At 46.6% G+C, this 17,510-nt stretch overlaps 1 protein-coding gene across 5 annotated transcripts in view; it reads left to right on the plus strand.

The window, feature by feature from the left end:
* The first annotated feature begins 6,368 nt into the window (after positions 1-6,368).
* Positions 6,369-17,510, plus strand: part of TAF1D (TATA-box binding protein associated factor, RNA polymerase I subunit D) — a 39,155-nt gene continuing 28,013 nt past the window's right edge. For all 5 annotated transcript variants that reach the window (XM_033922550.1, XM_033922553.1, XM_033922552.1 and 2 more), the window contains exons 1-5: positions 6,369-6,442; positions 7,209-7,479; positions 9,811-10,165; positions 11,688-11,860; positions 13,202-13,250. In XM_033922550.1, coding sequence (XP_033778441.1) covers positions 7,241-7,479; positions 9,811-10,165; positions 11,688-11,860; positions 13,202-13,250 — 816 coding nt within the window. In that variant the 5' untranslated portion in view covers positions 6,369-6,442; positions 7,209-7,240. The remainder of the gene's footprint in view (positions 6,443-7,208; positions 7,480-9,810; positions 10,166-11,687; positions 11,861-13,201; positions 13,251-17,510) is intronic.

Consider the following 17,510-nt stretch of genomic DNA (forward strand, 5'->3'; position numbering starts at 1 on the left):
CAGGTATTGTCTTGCAACTGCTAAAGTTGCCATCTAAGCTCACAATGAGATCATTAATATTAAAATGAGTACTCTGAGCGATTCTCTATAATCGCCGATCATTTGTGGCCAAAATTTGCCAACAGCGCTGATTGGCTCAGGCACTGACAGCCCAGACTTGTCAAAAAATGTTGCCACCATCAAGCAATGCCCCTCCCCCCTTGGAAATGGGAGAGATGCCCACTCCCACCGCCAAGCAATGCTCCCAAACACCCCCTGGCAGCAGGAGAGATGCCAACTCCCTCCTGATGCCAAGCAACACCCCCCTACCCCTGGCAGGAGAGATGCAGCCTCCCCTTGACACCCCTCCCCATGCCTCAGACAACCCCCTATGCCTTAAGAGGGGCCTTAAACAACCTGGGCTAATCAGAGACTTAGGCCTCTCCCTTGTGCATCCCAGGATGCACTGAGAAGGGGAATGCCTGCCAAATTAAAGAGGTGGGCCTGCTGGCCAGAGGGATTTTGGCATCCCTCTGGCCAGCCATCATAAACAAGGTAAGGGGGCGGGGGTGTCTGGGGGGTTATGTGGTGGCAGAAGGAAGTGGGCATCTCTCTTGCTGCTGGGGGGCATTGTTTGGTGGTGGCAGGGAGTGGGCATCTCTCCCGCGGCCGTGGGGGTGGATTGCTTGACTTCAGTGGTAGGAGGGAGTGGGCATTACTTCCGCTGCTGTGAAGAGGGTTGCTTGACTTCGGCGATGAGAGGGAGTTGGGCATCTCTCCCGCTGCCATGGGGGGATGCTTGACTTCAGCAGCGGGAGGGAGTGAGCATCCCTCCTGCTGCCAGGGGGATGGGTGTGAGGGGACTTTGCTTGGAGGGAGTGGGTATCTCTTCCAATGCCATGAGGTGGAGGTTGCTTGTCTTTGGTGATGGGAAGGAATGGGCATCTCTCCTGTTGCCTTGGGGGGTGGAGGTGCTTTGGCAGTGGGAGGGAGTGGGCATCCCTCCTGCCAATCTTCGATTTGGGGTTTTGTTTTTTGTGTTATGCGCATGTGCCAATTGTTATTACTAGCGATGGGCACATGCAAATGAATGAACTTCGCTACTCTCCACCAAACTCATTTGTATGCACAGCTTTGGAGAATGACTCGCCTTTTTGAAATCGCTATAATAATGGTTGCAGCAGCCCATCGGTTTTTACAGTGAAGTTTTGAGAATCTAGCCCTGAGAGAAGAAGTGGCAATATTGAGAAGCATCCATGAGAAAGAGGCACATTGACAAAATGGTTTGTGAGGTGTCAAAGATTTTCAGCAGTGGGGAAGAAGAGGCTGCAAAGGGACCTAACGAGACTGGAAGACTGGGCAAATAAGTGGCAAATGAGTTTTAACGTAGAGAAATGCAAAGTCATGCATGTAGGGAAAAAGAACCCGATGTTCAGCTACAAAATGGGGGGAACACGGCTAGGGGTGAGTAACCTTGAAAGGGATCTGGGGGTGATGGTTGACACATCACTGAAACAATCGGCGCAGTGTGCGACAGCCTCAAAGAAAGCAAACAGAATGCTGGGCATCATCAAAAAGGGTATCACAACCAGGACGAAGGAAGTCATCATGCCGCTGTATCGCGCAATGGTGCGCCCGCACCTGGAGTACTGTGTTCAATACTGGTCGCCGTACCTCAAAAAGGACATGGCGGTACTCGAGGGAGTGCAGAGGAGGGCGACTAAACTGATAAAAGGTATGGAAAATTTCTCATACGCTGACAGGTTAAAAACGCTGGGGCTGTTCTCTCTGGAGAAGAGGAGACTTAGAGGGGACATGATAGAAACCTTCAAAATCCTAAAGGGCATAGAGAAAGTGAATAAGAACAGATTCTTCAAACTGTGGGGAGCCACAAGCACTAGGGGTCACTCGGAGAAATTGAAAGGGGACAGGTTTAGAACAAATGCTAGGAAGTTCTTTTTTACCCAGAGGGTGGTGGACATAGAACAAGCTTCCGGAGGAGGTGATAAGCCAGAACTCTGTACAGGGGTTCAAGGAAGGTTTGGATAGGTTCCTGGAGGATAAGGGGATAGAGGGGTACAGATAGAACTTGAGGTAGGTTATAGAAGTGGTCAGTAACCACTTCACAGGTCGCGGACCTGATGGGCCGCCGCGGGAGTGGACCGCTGGGCAGGATGGACCTCTGGTCTGACCCAGTGGAGGCAACTTCTTATGTTCTATGCTGACAGCTGGACTCAGATTATGGAACCCTACAAGATTGGGACTGTTACTCCACCCGCCCTTGAACTGAAGAACCAGTATGTTGCCATGGAAGTGGAGGAGATGAGAGCATCCCAGGGAGGGAAAGGACCAAAGCTTGAAATCCCCAAAATTGCTGGATCTATAACCTCTAGGAGGTGTAAGGTAGTGGTAGTTGGCTATTCCCTTCTGAGGTGTACAGAAGTGTCCATCTGCAGACTGGACATGATGTCCTGGGAGGTATGCTGTCTGCCTGGTGCCAAGCTCCAAGAAGTTATGTAGAAATTGGCAAGACTCATCAAGCCTTATGTATATTATCTGACACTGAAAAGAGGTTTATCAAAAAAATAATAACGTGCTACATTGAAGGAAAGGATCTCAGAAATCCATGCTAGAAGATCATGCAGTCTCTTAAAGGCTTTAATGTGGATTGTGGTTTTGTTCATCAATCCAAAAACCTTCAATTTTAATAGTGCATTATTTTAGCAATCTTTATTTAAATAGTTTCACTCTTTTTAACTTTTCAATATTTTCTATCTGTTTCCAATTTTAAATTAATTAAATCCCTTCAGAGAATGTGTAAATTTCTCTCATTGATAAGAGTACAAAAAGATTTTATCATAAATACTTAAAATACTTTATCAAGTGTTTGAAAAACAATAAACCACTTATCTTATTTGCAGCTTGGAGAATTTCTTGGTTTTTTCCTCCTTCCGAGCACTTGAATTCTGTGTACCGCTGCAGTTATACAGTTCACTATGCCATATGCCTGCCAATGGGGCCCGTTTCATCCTTAAACATCGGGCTTTCTCAAGGCAAAGAATTGTTAACTTAAATGACATGGGGGAAAATTTTAGGTGCAAGTTTTTTCTCAGATTAAACTTTCTTACTGTTTTCAATGCTTTTTGTATTGTTAAGTTGTTATAGCTCCAGAGTAGTAGCTGAGAAGGTAAGGAATAAGATGTTAGCTTTCATAAACTACAAAAGATCGCAGAAAGAGGAAGACAGGCAAAAATATCTGGAAAAGTTAAGAGAGGCTGGTCAAGTAGTCAGGAAAGGAAAGACATGGAAGAAAAAAGAGCTGACATGGTAAAATGAGGAGAAAATATATTTTTTAGATATATCAGTGATAGGAAGAAGTGCAAAAGTGGTATTGTGAGACTCAAAGGTGAAGGGGAGAAATATGTAGAAGCTGATAAAGAAAAGGCTGAATCGCTTAACAAATAGTTCTGTTTTGTGTTAACAGGTGAAGCGCCGGGAGCGGGACTGCAGAAGACAAATGCAAATAGGAATGGAGGAGTGGTAGACCCTGATCAATTTTCAGAGGGTTATATTTGTGAGGAGCTAGCTAAAAGTAGGCAAAGTGATGGGGCTGGATGGTGTACATCCAAGGGTGCTGAAGCAACTTAGGGAAGTTATGATGGCTCTGCTGACTGAACTTTTCAATGCTTCTCTAAAGTCAGGAGTGTTACCAGAGGAGTGGAGAAGGGTGGGGTAGTCCCTCTACACAAAAGTGGAAGTAAGGAAGAAGTAGGGAATTACAGGCTGGCAAATCTGACTTCTGTGGTAAGCAAATTAATGGAAACGCTTTTAAAACAGAGAATGGTGATGTTTCTGGAATTTGGTGAATTACAGGACCGGAGGCAACATGGATTCACTAGAAGTAGGTCTTTTCAGATAAATCTGATCAATTTCTTTGACTGGGTAACCAGAGAATGGATAGAGTGCGCCAGATATGGTGTATTTAGATATTAACAATTTTCTCCTTGTATTCTTTTGTGCACCGCCATGAAACGAAAGGCATATATGTGGTATATAAATAAAGAATTATGTTATTTTAGCAAAGACTTTGACAATGTTCCAAACAGACATCTAATAAATAAACTGAGTGCCCTTGGGATGGGCCCCAAAGTGACGGGCTGGGTCAGGAACTGGTTGAGTGGAAGACGAAAGAAGGTAGTGACTTCAGAAGCTGTGGAATGTGAAGGTATAGCTGATTTTAGTTTTAAGTTTGAAGGTATGACCAGGAAATTAGTTTTAATATGTTAATGGAAAATGCCATTAACAGAGAGAGCTGCAGGGGCATTCCTTTTGCCTTCAGTGAAATAATCTGATGCTGAGGAGGAGGAGCCTAAGGGCTAGTACAGTGGGCGGAGAATCTGGGAAACCAGGTTCAGTTCCCCCTGCAGTGCCTTGTGGCTCTGGGCAAGATACTCAACCCTCCATTGTCTTGGGTACAACATGTAAATTGCTTTGTACCATAAGCGTGGGATGAACGCAGAGGATCCCTAATCAGAAAACAATGGGTATATATTGAAGGAACTAAGGCCAGTACTGGGCAGACTTGCACGGTCTGTGTCCTGTATATGGACATTCAGTTGAGGATGGGCTGGGGAGGGCTTTGAAGGCAGGGATGGTTAAGAAAGGCTGGAGTGAGCTTTGATGGAGACTCCAGTAGATGGAACTAAGCTCACTACCAGGCAGGGCTCTGGGTTTCTGGCCCAGAAATATCTAAGAAAAAAGACCATTTAAATGGTTAATTTATGGAGCATGTATGGTTGGGCAGACTGGATGCATCATCTCGGGAGCTCAGCGAGTGCCGGCCCAGACCAGAAATTAGGTAGGACTCGGCATAGGAACCCTGGGTCCATCCCCGTGGGAGTCCCGTGGGCGTGGGAGGGGTCACGGTGGGAGTCCCATTGACCTCGGGGGGGGGGGGGGGGGGGGGAGAGATCCCTGTTCCCGTGCACACCTCTAATCTGTACTGGGACTGGTGCTATTTAACTTATTTATAAATGATCTGGAAATTGGAATGAGAAGTGAGATGATTAAATTTGCAAATGACACTAAACTGTTCAAAGTTGTTAAAACGCATGCGGATTATGAAACATTGCAGGCAAACCTTAGGAAACTTGAAGACTGGGAGTCCAAGTGGCAGATTAAATTTCATGTGGACAAATGCAAAGTGATGCATATTGGCAATGTGCGGCGGCGGCAAAAAGGGCGAACAGAATGCTAGGAATGATTAAGAAGGGGATCACGAATAGATTGGAAAAAAGTTATGCCGCTGTACCTGGCCATGGTACACCCCCACCTGGAATACTGCGTCCAGCACTGGTCGCCATACTTAAAGGACACAGGACTACTTGAAAGGGTCCAGAGAAGAGGGATTAAAATGGTTAAGGGGCTGGAGAAGTTGCCGTAGTGAGAGATTAGAGAACCTGGGCCTCTTCTCCCTTGAAAAGAGGAGATTGAGAGGGGACATGATTGAAATGTTAAAAATAATGAAGGGAGTAGATAAAGACAGGTTGTTCACCCTGTCCAAGGGATTTAAAACAAAGTTAGACAAGTTCCTGCTGAACCAGAAAGTACGCAGGTAAGGCTAGACTCAGTCAAGGTACTGGTCTTTGATCTATGGGCCGCCGCAGGAGCGGACTGCTGGGCACGATGGACCATTGGTCTGACCCAGCAGCGGCAATTCTTATGTTAAATCACAGTTACCGGATGCTAGGGTCCACCATGGGGGTTAGTGCCCAAAAAAGGGATCTGGGTGTCATTGTAGACAATACAATGAAACCTTCTGCCTAATGAGGGCAGTGGCTAAAAAAGCAAACAAAATGCTAGGAAGTAATAAAAAAAGGGATGGTTAACAAGACTAAAGATATTATATAATGCCTCTGTATTGCTCCATGGTGTGATCTCACCTGGAGTATTGCGTTCAATTCTGGTCTTCTTATCTTAAGAAAGATATAGCAGCACTAAAAAAAAGTGTAAAAGAAGAGTGACCATGATGATAAATGGGATGGAACTGAAGTTCCTGGAGGAAAAGTCCATAGTCTGTTATTGAGAAAGAGAAGGGGGAAGCCACTGCTTGCCCTGGATTGGTAGCATGGACTGTTGCTACTGTGAGAAGGGGCTACTGGGCTTGATGGACCATGGGTCTCTCTAGTAGCGCTATAGAAATGATTACTAGTCCCTCAGCCGAAAGCAGCGCGGAAACGGGACTCTCACCCCCAGTATCTCTAAGGCCACTCCCTCCTGCTTCGGCCTCAATCCCGAGATGCGCTGGGAGAGGCCTAAGGCCCTGATTGGCTGCGGCGCCTAAAGCCTGGGCGGGGCCTTAGCAACCGCCAGTGCATCCCAAGATGCACCGGGAAGGTCGGCCATTTCGAAGAGACAGCGAGGCCGAAGGGAGCGAGTGAGCCTCGGGCTGAAGGTCCGAAAGGTACGGGGAGGGGGCTGGACGTCCTAGAGCGGGAGGCAGCTGCTTCTTGAAGCAGGATGAAGTGGACGGTTTTCTGCCGCCCTCAAAGCGATGCACGTGCCAGTTCCTGCATTTTTTTTTTTTTGGAGGGGGGGTAGGTCGTTCGGCTGCTGCTTCGAGGGGGGGGGGCGCATCCTTCCTGCTGACCTCAAAACAAGGCACGTTGGGGGTTTCTGCTTGGCGGGCGTGGGCATCCTTCTTGCCGCTCTACTTGCTTTATTTTATTTTCTATATTTATTGATTGTTTTGATGGGCAGCAACACCCGCCCAGTGACTTTATTCCTGTCAGAATTCTGCTCTCGCGCCGAATTTTGACTGCGGGGGGGGGGGGGGGAGATCTTTGGGTCGCGGTGTCGTGGCCACGCTGCTTGCCGCGACCCCGGAAGTCTTTCCTGTGCAGAGGGAAGGCTTCCGGGTAAAAGCGGCAGGCGGCGTGTGAGAGTCGCGCTGATACCGCGACCACTTGACACGGAATGACCTGTGTCTGATTAAATAACACATTTTTAAAACGTGATTACATTTCTAAAATCACCTCCTTGGTGACTTTTTTAAAATTCGGATATAATTGTACTGTTTTGTAGGCTGGACACCGTAACTAAACCGGTCCTATTTCTGGCTTTTTTATTTTTTAGAGCTCGGGACAAAAATACTATTTTGTGATGTGTGAATCTCAGTTGAAAGCTGTGCAAATCTGACCTCCTATGTGTTTTCTTTTCTTTTTCTTAAGATAAGTCTATAGAATAACGAACATAAGTTGAGATGGATGAAGAGGAGAGCATGGTGTTAAATTCTCATGTAAATATGCAAAATCTTACACCCTCATGGCAAGAAGAGCTGAAGGCAGGAAAAGATGAAGCCAACAGGCATGTGGGTTCAGATTCTTCACAGGATGAAGAAGTTCTTGAAGCTCTTAGAAGTGAATGTTCTTATGATGATTCCTGCAGTCCTGTTACCTTGCAACCTGCTTCATCATCTACTGTTTCACAAGATCTGGACAGGTGAGACATTTTATTACTCTTCTTGTACTAACATTTCCAATGCAATAGGTGAGTCATTCTAGACATGCAGGTTCTAGCTCAATGATCGTGAGCCATCAGAATTCTCTGACTCGCCTCTACTTCACAGGGAGTTTTGCTACCACCTGCCGTGTGAGCTGGAAGGAGTGTTTCTGTTTTGCGCTCTTTTTATTATTGTATTCAGTGTTTTTTAAAAGTTTTATTGGTGTTTCAGTGCTCTCAGATTTCCCATTTTTATCTCTGCCTTCGGAGAGTGGTGGCATACTATAGTCTGCAGCTGACAAGCCAATCCCTGGTGGTACCTGTTAGCCAGCGTGCATATGTATAATTGAAGTACGGGGCTGTGGAGGGGAAAAGTAGGCATCCTGCTAGCCTTCGTAAACAAGGTAGAGGAGGGTGGGAGGTCATTGGAGACATGATGGCAGTGGGAGGGAGTCGCCATCCCTCCTGCTGCCTGGGAGATACACTTGTGTGCATGCTTGGCAGTAGTGACGTGAATGAACATCCCTCCCAGGGGGGGTGGGGGTGTCAAGTGGGTTGCTTGGTGGCAGGAGGGCGTGGCTATCCCTTCTGCTGTTGTGGAAATGGGTGTTGCTTGATGGTGGTGGTAGGGCGTGGGCATCCCTCTGTGGTGGAGGGACAAAATTTTCTGAGCTATCAAACCTTACTTTCCTGTCAGTGCCTGAAAAGTTTCCTGCAAATGTAGGACAGCGAGGTTAGGTAATCATCTAGTGATAATAGAGAATCACCCAGAGTGTTTGTTTAAATATTAATGACCTCGTTGTAATGCATGAAAGAGTCAGTCTGCCAGGAAGCTCAGAAAAGACCCATGGTGTGCCCTTTTGAGAATTGGCTGGTAGAATACTTCAATGCTAAACCAGTTGGAACCATCGGAAAGGCCAATGGGTTTTGAGAATCTTCCTTTAGGGCTGGAGACACTGTCCAAGGGCTTGCCCCTCCACTTCACATCTTGAGTGATTCTGACTTCAGATACGAGTTGTTACAGCTGGAGAGGTCATTGTGAGGATTATCTGGCCCAGGGCCGTTGGGAGCCTTCGTAGGGAACATGGTCAATCGACAGATTGGAGCTGAGATCCATTCGGATAACTTTGCAGTTCTTCCAAGGGTATCTGGAAGGGAAAGTGGTCAGTCGTCTTGGACAATGCCTCGGCCTTGGTATTTCAATAGACAAGGAGGCAGCACGGGTTCCCTGGTAAAATTGGAGGCCCCATTTTGACTACTCATGTAGTGGGAGCGAACAATTTTTTTCAGGCTGATTTTTCCCAGTCACCATCTATCCTACTCAACCTATCCCTACCTGGCTTCATACTAATACATGTCCCTAGGAAATATAAAAGGGGAGGTGGACTCATAGCATACAGGTCTTTCCTAACTCAAACTTCAGGACAGCAGCAATGAACAAGGACTAGAATATATGGTTTGTACTGAAAAACCCTGAGGGGCCAACAGATGTTGAAATCCTACCCCAATCTAATCATACTGGGAGATCTGAATCTCCACCTTGAAATGTGAGAAGATCCCAGAACACAATCCTTCAATGTACTTCTACAATTAGGCCTCAGTACTTTACCACATGTTCTTACTCACAAAAACAGACATAGCCTAGACCTAATAACATATTAAATGACCTCCCAATTCCCTTAGTAGAACCTACCAGTTGGGAACCAATCCTATGGTCAGACCATCACCTACTAAACTTCCTCAAGCTTCCCAGGACTAGCACATGAACAATCAAAAATACACTGAAGACATCAAAACATGGCAAAATATCAGCAGAAAAGTTACGGAATTTTTGAAGTTTACTGGGAGTCTGCTGACTGGTCCTTGGTGGATCAGGAGAAGGCTAAGATTGAGCTTGGTGCTTATCTCTTGGATGCCATGTATGGTCCGTTGTAGGCATCTGCCAAGTCTATGGCCCTCTGGCTGCTCGCCATACCCTGTCGCTTCAGGGTTGGTCGGTGGATGTGGCCTCTTGTCTAAACTCGGTAAATTTATTTTTCAAGGCTCCTTCCTCTTTGGGGAGGAGTTGGATAAGCTTGTTCAGGCCTTGAGTGACTCTAAGATACCTCGGCTTCCGGAGGACTGACCTTGCCAGGCAACTTTTTCTAGCATTCCTATTTCTATCCCATGGGGGTGACCCATGAGTAGCCTTGTTTTTTTAATGCCATATCTTTAATTGATCCCTGTCTCTCCATTTCCAGTTCATTTGAATCAGTGTGGTGACTTGTTAAGATAAGGATTATAATACTTTGTTGGAGTTAACATCTGCTTTTATTTATTTTATTTTGATAGTGATAGTTTGAGCTCTGGGAGCAGTTTGTTCTTAACTCAGTGTACGCTCACACCCCAGCGAGCTGCAAGAAAGCGAAAGTCAACCAGCTTTGTCAGCAGGGCTTTAACACCAGCTTCACCTAAAGACTCTGGGGACTCTTCTTCTGGCTCTACGCCTCAACCTACCTGGAGGCAGGTGAAGTACAAAAAGAAAAAAAAAAGAAGGTCTAAACGCAAGAAGTTTTCCACGGGGAGACCTACAGGAAGGCCTCCTTTATCTATCTCTTTGGAGCAGCGGAGACCATTCAAAGACAAAGTATTGCAGTTTCCCTTTGTGACGAAAGAACTGCCTTTCAGAATGACTTTTCCTTGTGAGGTGAGTTGAATCAGTACTGGACCCAGTATTCAAAGCCTACTTTTTTGTGGCTATCTGGATTTCCAGTGATGACCTCCAGATAATGCCATTGAAATCACTACAGGATATCCTGGAGCTGTGCTAGGGTAGAGCCAAGATTTACTCTAAGACTGGCTGTATTAATTGTCAGTATCTGGATTCCTAGCTGGGTAATGGCATTCCATATCGATGGCAGTGTAGGAATGATGCTGCACACACAAGGCTTGGAGTGGGATGAGGCGACCTAAATGGATGGTCTCTCCCCCTTATTGAGAATCATAGCTCCATTAATGACTTAACTAATGCTCTACAACAGTGTTCTTCAACCACCGGTCAATGGACCAGTGCCGGTCCACAGAAATTTCCTGCTGGTCCACAGGGCCAGCACGTGCATCAGGCCCAAAACAGTGTTCTTCAACCGCCGGTCCACAGTGCGATCAATGCGGCGTTATCTTCGAGCCAGCTCCCTCTTACTAACTGATTCAGTGCACAAAGTCATGGGCAGTGGCTCCTACAGGCATCCTGCGCCTGAACCAGAAGCCTTCTCTCTGACGTTGCAATATCAGAGGGAAGGCTTCCAGGTGAGGCAAGGGACGTGCAAAGTGCAATTAGTACTATTATGGGGGCGGGGTCTGGGGTGGATATTGGGAAGAGATGGGTGGGGTCTGGCCCACGATTTAGCCCAGTGTTCTTCAACCGCCGGTCCACAGAATTTTTTTTAATTTCTGCCGGTCTATAGGTGTAAAAAAGTTGATAAACATTGCTCTACAAGGTTATAATGTCATAATTCATTTACAGTGAGGATTAGACCAAGGCAATATATTGTTTACATATTTCATGTGATTCACAAAGTTACTATCTCACGTGACATATGAATACATAATAAGTTACAATAAAGTGATTTCCAATGTGTACCTTTCTGGTATGTCTCAAATCTTACTATAGCATGTGACAGTCCAAAGGTTATAATGTATGCTTCTTAAGCTCTCTAGATTAGCCTTAAGTCAATGCCTGCTCAGACAAAGTCTGATTGTTGCCCATATAAGAGATGCTTAAACAAGATAAGGAAATAAGTGTAAATGTGTGTCAGGTTAATATGTGACAGGAAGGGAGGAGAAATGCCTCAGCATTCTGTCTCAAGGTCAAACCTTGTCCTTGCTTAGAATGTATACTTGGCAGAAGGGAGAGGGAATGAGAAACAGGGCCTCGGATCTGCACACAGGGCCTAGGTCAGTGTGCCGACCTGGCCTGTGTTTCAGAACCGCCTGTGTGCTGACCCTGCCTGTTTTCTGATGCCCTGGATCAGAACTTATCAGATCTCCATCCCTACATGGCAGTCAGCATCACAGAAAGGTAGTATACCAGATGCATGATGCATACCCCTACTGTATCCAGGTATAACTTTAAATACCACCTGCAGAGTTGAAATGTTGCCCTGAATATGTTCTTTTTAATATAGAAATGTTTTATTCTAGTTTTTCATATATTGTGCTTTTATATCTAGCAAGCAGCTGTATCGGGGTTTTTCCAATACGTGGAAAAGCTCAAGTGTAAACGGTATCTCCAGACATCTCTGCACGATATGGACAAAAGTGAAGATGCGGAGGAGGAATTTGAAGTGCATAAATATAAATATTTGGATGAAGATGGGCCTATTTCCCCTATCCAGGAGCCAAAGTAAGCTGTCCTAAGTGTTGTTTATTTTAGGAAGATTTTTATAGGAATCTAAACGATTATATTGAGAGAGTTCTCTTTCCTTTTGACAGCTGCCTCCTAACTTCTGAGGAACAGCTCAAAGGGTATTACTAGCTGCGTTCTTAGCTACCTTAGGGGATGGGGTGTTTCTCTTAAATCTTTCCCCTTGCCCAACTGTTGTAGCTACATTTGTATCTGAGGCGTGAGACCAGTGAGGCTTGGTTGCTGTTTTTTGTGTCATCCTGCACATTGGGATTTGGAGTCATAGTAGCAGCCAGTGGTGGCTGTAGAAGGGAAGGGAGGGAGTGAGAGAAGAGGAATAGTGTTGGACTGAGAGAGGAGGTGATGTTGGATGGGTGGCAGGGAAAGAGGGTACATTCTGCATATGAAAGTAGGGGAAGGGGTAAGGGAAATACAAAAAAATGGATGAAGGGGGAGGGAAGAAGAAGGCAGGAGATGTTTTTCCAAGGACAAGCAGGCCTCGTTCTCGCAGCTGGGTGTTATCTGATATGGAGCTTACTAGCATAAAAATTACTACTACTTATCACTTATGTTGAAAGGCATATGCAGCACTGTACATTTTGACATTTATAGATGGTCCCTGCTCAGAAGAGCTTACAATGCATCTAGCAACTCTATTCCGTTCAGGTACCTTCCCAATCAAGCACAGGTCCCTTGCTCTATATTTTTCCATGGAGCACAGAGGGTGTATTCTCTTACCTCAACATTTTACATGAAAACCTTTGTGTCTTCCCCTATGGGTTTTTCCTTTTTGAAATTAATATTTTTTATTTTAAAGTTAATTTCTCCTTTTCTAACGTATTTTTGTAGCTGTCTGCAGCCCTTTTAAGTTTTGTTTTCTTTTTCTTGGTGTTAACCCTATACTTAGTTTGGAGTCATCCTCAATTTGAGCATGTTTGTTTTTGCTTTGCAAGTGATTGGAGTAAAACAGCTTCTCCTTTTGAACCTGCCATGCTCTGTGTCAAATGCATTTTCAAACAGATTAAAAAAATATATATATTCGTGGGGGATACGGGCAGAGCTGGACCGCAAATGGCGAAAAACCGCAATTATCCGGCTCTGACCCACCTTCCCGGCCTTACCTGGTGGTATAGAGGGCTTTCGGGGCAGGAGCGATCTTCCTACGCTCCTGCCCCGTGCAGATCACCATGAGGAAATGGCTGTAGGGAGTTCCCGTCGTAGTCTCATGTTTTTGACATGAGGGAGAAATTGTGGGTGGAAAATTAAGAAAAATGTAAAAGAATATTCTAAGAATGTAACTCCATGTATATAACTGTAAACTTGTACAACTTTCTCTTTCAGCAAAGAGTCAAATCCTAGCGAGCCAGATGACTATGATGTCAAAATAGTAGTAAGTATGTGTTTAGGTTCCTTCCTTTTTCTTTGTTCTAAACCCAGATGAACAAGACCAAACAAAATAATTATGCAACCTACACTTTCATTGGCTAGACAAAATTAACTGTTCATATTTTCTGGGTAGGACAGTAAGAACATAAGCATTGCTGTCTACGAAGTCCAGTATGTTTTTCCAACAGTGGCCATTCAGGTTACAGGTACCTGGCATGATCCCAAAAGAGTAAAGAAGATTTTATGCTGCTTATCTTAGAAATAAGCAGTGGATTTTCCCTGGTCAATAATTTTCTTTAGCACCTTTCTAGACCGGTATAGTTCACTGATGGGTAATAGCTTACTATGACCAGCAGGTGAAGACTGAGACAAACTTTTGGCTATAGTACAAGTAGTTGTGCAGTCCCCTTATATAAACAGTCTTTAGCAGGTGTTAAGGTCTTCCCTGAGTTAGTGTAGGGCTGTTGGAAGTTGTGTAGTGGCCTTCTTGTCCCCGTCTGGTGCTGAACTGAGCTTGGGGGGGGGGCACCCGGGGGTGTCGCACTCGATGGGGTTGAGATCCTCCATTTTTTCCACATCCTCCAAATTTTGTAGAGGTGCCTCAGCTGTAAGCCTTGCCACTGATGCCTGCAAGGCATATGGCTTAGAGAGCCTGTGCAGTCTGTTCTGAAAGAAAAAAATAAATCATGAGACAGTGCTCATCTGAAGGGAGCCTCCTATTCTCTGTATTTGTGTTTTTATTGTTAACTGGCACCTTTCTTTTAGCTAGATCGTGTAATGCTCATTGTGTTCCAGACGCAAGGTCGATGCGGCTGGCCTGTGCTTGCGGTGTGCCGGTCACTGTGAAGGGGAATCCTTGTCATCTTCGGGTGCTGGCATCCAAGGATCCCCTTTGAGTGCCTCACATGCCAGCAGCAGACAGTGGGGAAGCCTGAGCTTCCCTCGCTGCCCACACAGGGATTCCCCCAGCTGCTGACGGTTGGGGAAATAAGGTTTTTCTTATTGCCAATGCTACTGGGGACTCCCTTACAGCTTCTGCCGGCTTGCCTGCTTTAGCAGCTAGGGCAGTTCAGGCCTCTCAGCCGCTACAGGCTTTGGGGGAGTTTTTATCGGCGGGTTTTGCGCCGATTTATGGGGGGAAGCTCCTCCATTTTATCTGCAGCCTCGGGTGACCTTTCCCTTGTATTTGAGAGATGGGGGCAGGTTTCTGCTGGATCCATTGTTTGGCAGTGAGTCCCATTGGGCTGCCAGGGGTTTTTCCCCTGATTTTGTTTTAGCCTTGTGCAAAGCTTATCTTCAGGTAACTGGGAGGGGGGTCCTGCTTCTGCCCCAGGGGTCTCGGGGGGGGGGGGGGGGGAGGTTCCCCTCTGCGTCCACTCCACATCCACCCCTTAATGCCGGTTTCGACCCCGTCCCCCCCCCCCCCCCTCTTTCATCCAAGCAGCTGTCTTGGGATGAGAATATTTTACAGAGGGAGCAGTTTTTGATTGATGAGGACTTGGACCCCTTGGTGGACATCTGGATCCTTTCAGGGGGACGGATGCAGCTGGTGGAGGTTTTCGGTTCCCACAGCTGACGAGGATGCGTTTGTTTGGTATGAATTTTTCAGCCCATCTTGGATCTGAAGGGGGTCAACAGGGCTCTTCAGGTTCAATCTTTTCGCATGGAGACTCCTGAGATCTGTCAGTCTGGTGGTTCAGCCAGGGGAATTCCTGACCTCTGTCGATCTGTCGGAGGCCTACTTGCATGTTCGGATTCGCACCTCCCATTAGAGGTTCCTTCGCTTTGTGATCTTGTGATAGCAATCTGCATGTTTGAATTTGCATCTCCCATCAGCGGTTCCTTCGTTTTGTGATCTTGGAACGGCACTATCGGTTTTGTGTGCTTCCTTTTGGTCTAGCCACGGCTCCGTGGACATTCATCAAGATCATTGTGGTCTTGGTGGCGGCCTTTTGCAAAGAGGGCATTCTGGTTCACCTCAATCAGGATGACTGGTTGATCCGAGCAAAGTCCTTTCAAGAGAGCTCCCGCATTACGGCTCAGGTTGTGGAGTTCCTGCAGTCGCTTGCATGTGTAGTCAACCTATCCAAGAGCCAGTTGGCTCCATCTCAGCACCTGGAGTATCTTGGGGTTCTCTTCGATGCCAGCTTGAGGGAAGGTCTTTTTGCCAGAGGCCCAAGTGGTTAAGGTGCAGTCGCAGATTTGTATTCTGATGGCTTCCCGGTGTCCTCGGGTGCAGGATTTTCTCCAGGTCACTCGGCTCAGGGCAGCTGGTCTCTGGAGGAGGCGTATTGGTCGATCAGTGTTCTGGAGACCAGAGCCATCTGGCTGGTGGTGTTAACATTCCAGCCGTTGTTAACGGGCAAGTCTGTTCAGGTTCTCTTGGACAATACCATGGTGGTTGCTTATGTCATTCATCAAAGGGGAACCAGGAGTCATCTGGTAGCGCAGGAGGAGGCTCTGCTCAAGGTCTGGGCAGACACTCATCTTCTGGACATCTCGGCTTTCCACATAGCAGGAGTAGAGAATGTCCAGGTGAACTTCCTGAGTCATCATGTACTAGATCCTGAAGAGTGGTGTCTCGGACCTGTAACCTTCAAGTTGATTGTGCAGGCTTGGGGTCAGCCAGTCATGGACCTGATATCCACGAGTGTCAATGCCAAAACACCACGGGTTCTTCAATTGGTGGAGGAATGTTCAGGCAGAGGGGCTGGATGTGCTAGTGCAGGCTTGGCCGATTGGGGGGCTCCTGTATGTGTTTCCTCTGTGGCCGATGGGCAGAGTCCTTCGCATTACTTAGCACCCCACCTGCATGATCCTGATGACCCTGATGTCTGTGGAATGCAGATCTGGTTCGCCATCTCGTGGCATATCCTCTTCTGCTACCCCTCTTGCCTGATCTTCGGAGGGGGGGCATTCCAATGTTCGATCCAGGTCCCTTTTGTCTTATGGCTTGGCTCTTGAAAAGAAACACCTAAGTAAGAAAGGTTATTCAGATAGTGATCTCCACTCTTGGGGTCCCAGAGACTTTACATGTCTCGGGCTTATGTGCGTGTCTGGCTTATCTTTGAGGAGTGGTGTGCCACACGTGGAGTGGTTTCCGTTCGTGCCACTTTACATCACATCTTAGAGTTCTTGCAGGATGGCCTGGACAGGGGCCTGTCCTGGTCTTCTTTCCGGGTTCAGCTTGCAGCTTTTTGCTATTTGCTGCAGAGTAGTCGCTTAACTTCTCTGGACGTGATTACTTTGGTCTCCAGTGCGGCCCTTGGTTCCAGCCTATGATCTCAATCTGGTCCTATCTGTGCTCATGCACCCTCCTTTTGAGTCCCTAGGTTCCTGCTCGTTGAAGGACCTTACTCAAGGCTGTCTTCTTAGTGGCCATTACTTCTGCCAGACGTGTTTCCGAGCTGCAAGCTTTCTTTTGTAGGCCTCCTTTCCTAAAGTTTTCTAGGGAGTGGGTTGTGCTGCGCCCTATTCCTTCCTTTCTACTGAAAGTGATTTCGCCTCGTCATGTCAACCAGACCGTGGTCCTCCTGGTCTTGGATAGTCGGGAGGGCTTGTTAGAGCAGGGTCAGTTGTGCAAGTTGGATGTCTGTCGGGTCCTTCGCTGTTATGTTCAGTGGACCCAGGAGTTCAGAAGTCAGATCATATTTTTGTCCTCTTAGCGGGTTCTCGTAAGGGGTACGGTGCTTCCAGGGCTACCATTGTGCACTGGATCAAAAAGACTATTGCTTCCGTCTATCTTCTTCAGAAGAAGCCTGTTCCGGATTTTCTCAAAGCTCATTCCACTCGGGGTTGGGCATCTTCTTGGGCTGAGTCTTCTCTGGTGCCTCCAGTGGATATCTGTAAGGCTGTGGTTTGGTCTTTGCATTCATTTGTGTGACACTACCGTGTGAATGTCCAGGCGTGTCAGTATGAAGTGTTGGTGAGCGTGTTCTGGTGGTGGCCCTCTGGATGTTCCCACCCATGATGGGTACTGCTTTGGTATGTCCTATCAGTGACCTGTACTGGCCTGGAGAGATGCTAAAGAAGGAGAAATTAGGCTCATCCTTGCTAATTTTTTCTTTCTTTTATATTCTCCAGTCCCCTCCCTGTCTGTTTGTTCTTATGGGATTTGTGTGAAGAGTGGTTTCTTTTTGTCTGCGGGTTCTAGTATTTTTATATGGTCGGAGAGATCAAAAGAACAGCAACTTTGGCTCAGCTGGGGAGCTGTGGGGACATTTTGCTGAAGGAGCTTCAAAGCAATTTCCAACTGTATTGCTCT

This window comes from Geotrypetes seraphini, chromosome 15 (genome assembly GCF_902459505.1).
Source record: "Geotrypetes seraphini chromosome 15, aGeoSer1.1, whole genome shotgun sequence".
Lineage (NCBI taxonomy): Eukaryota > Metazoa > Chordata > Amphibia > Gymnophiona > Dermophiidae > Geotrypetes > Geotrypetes seraphini.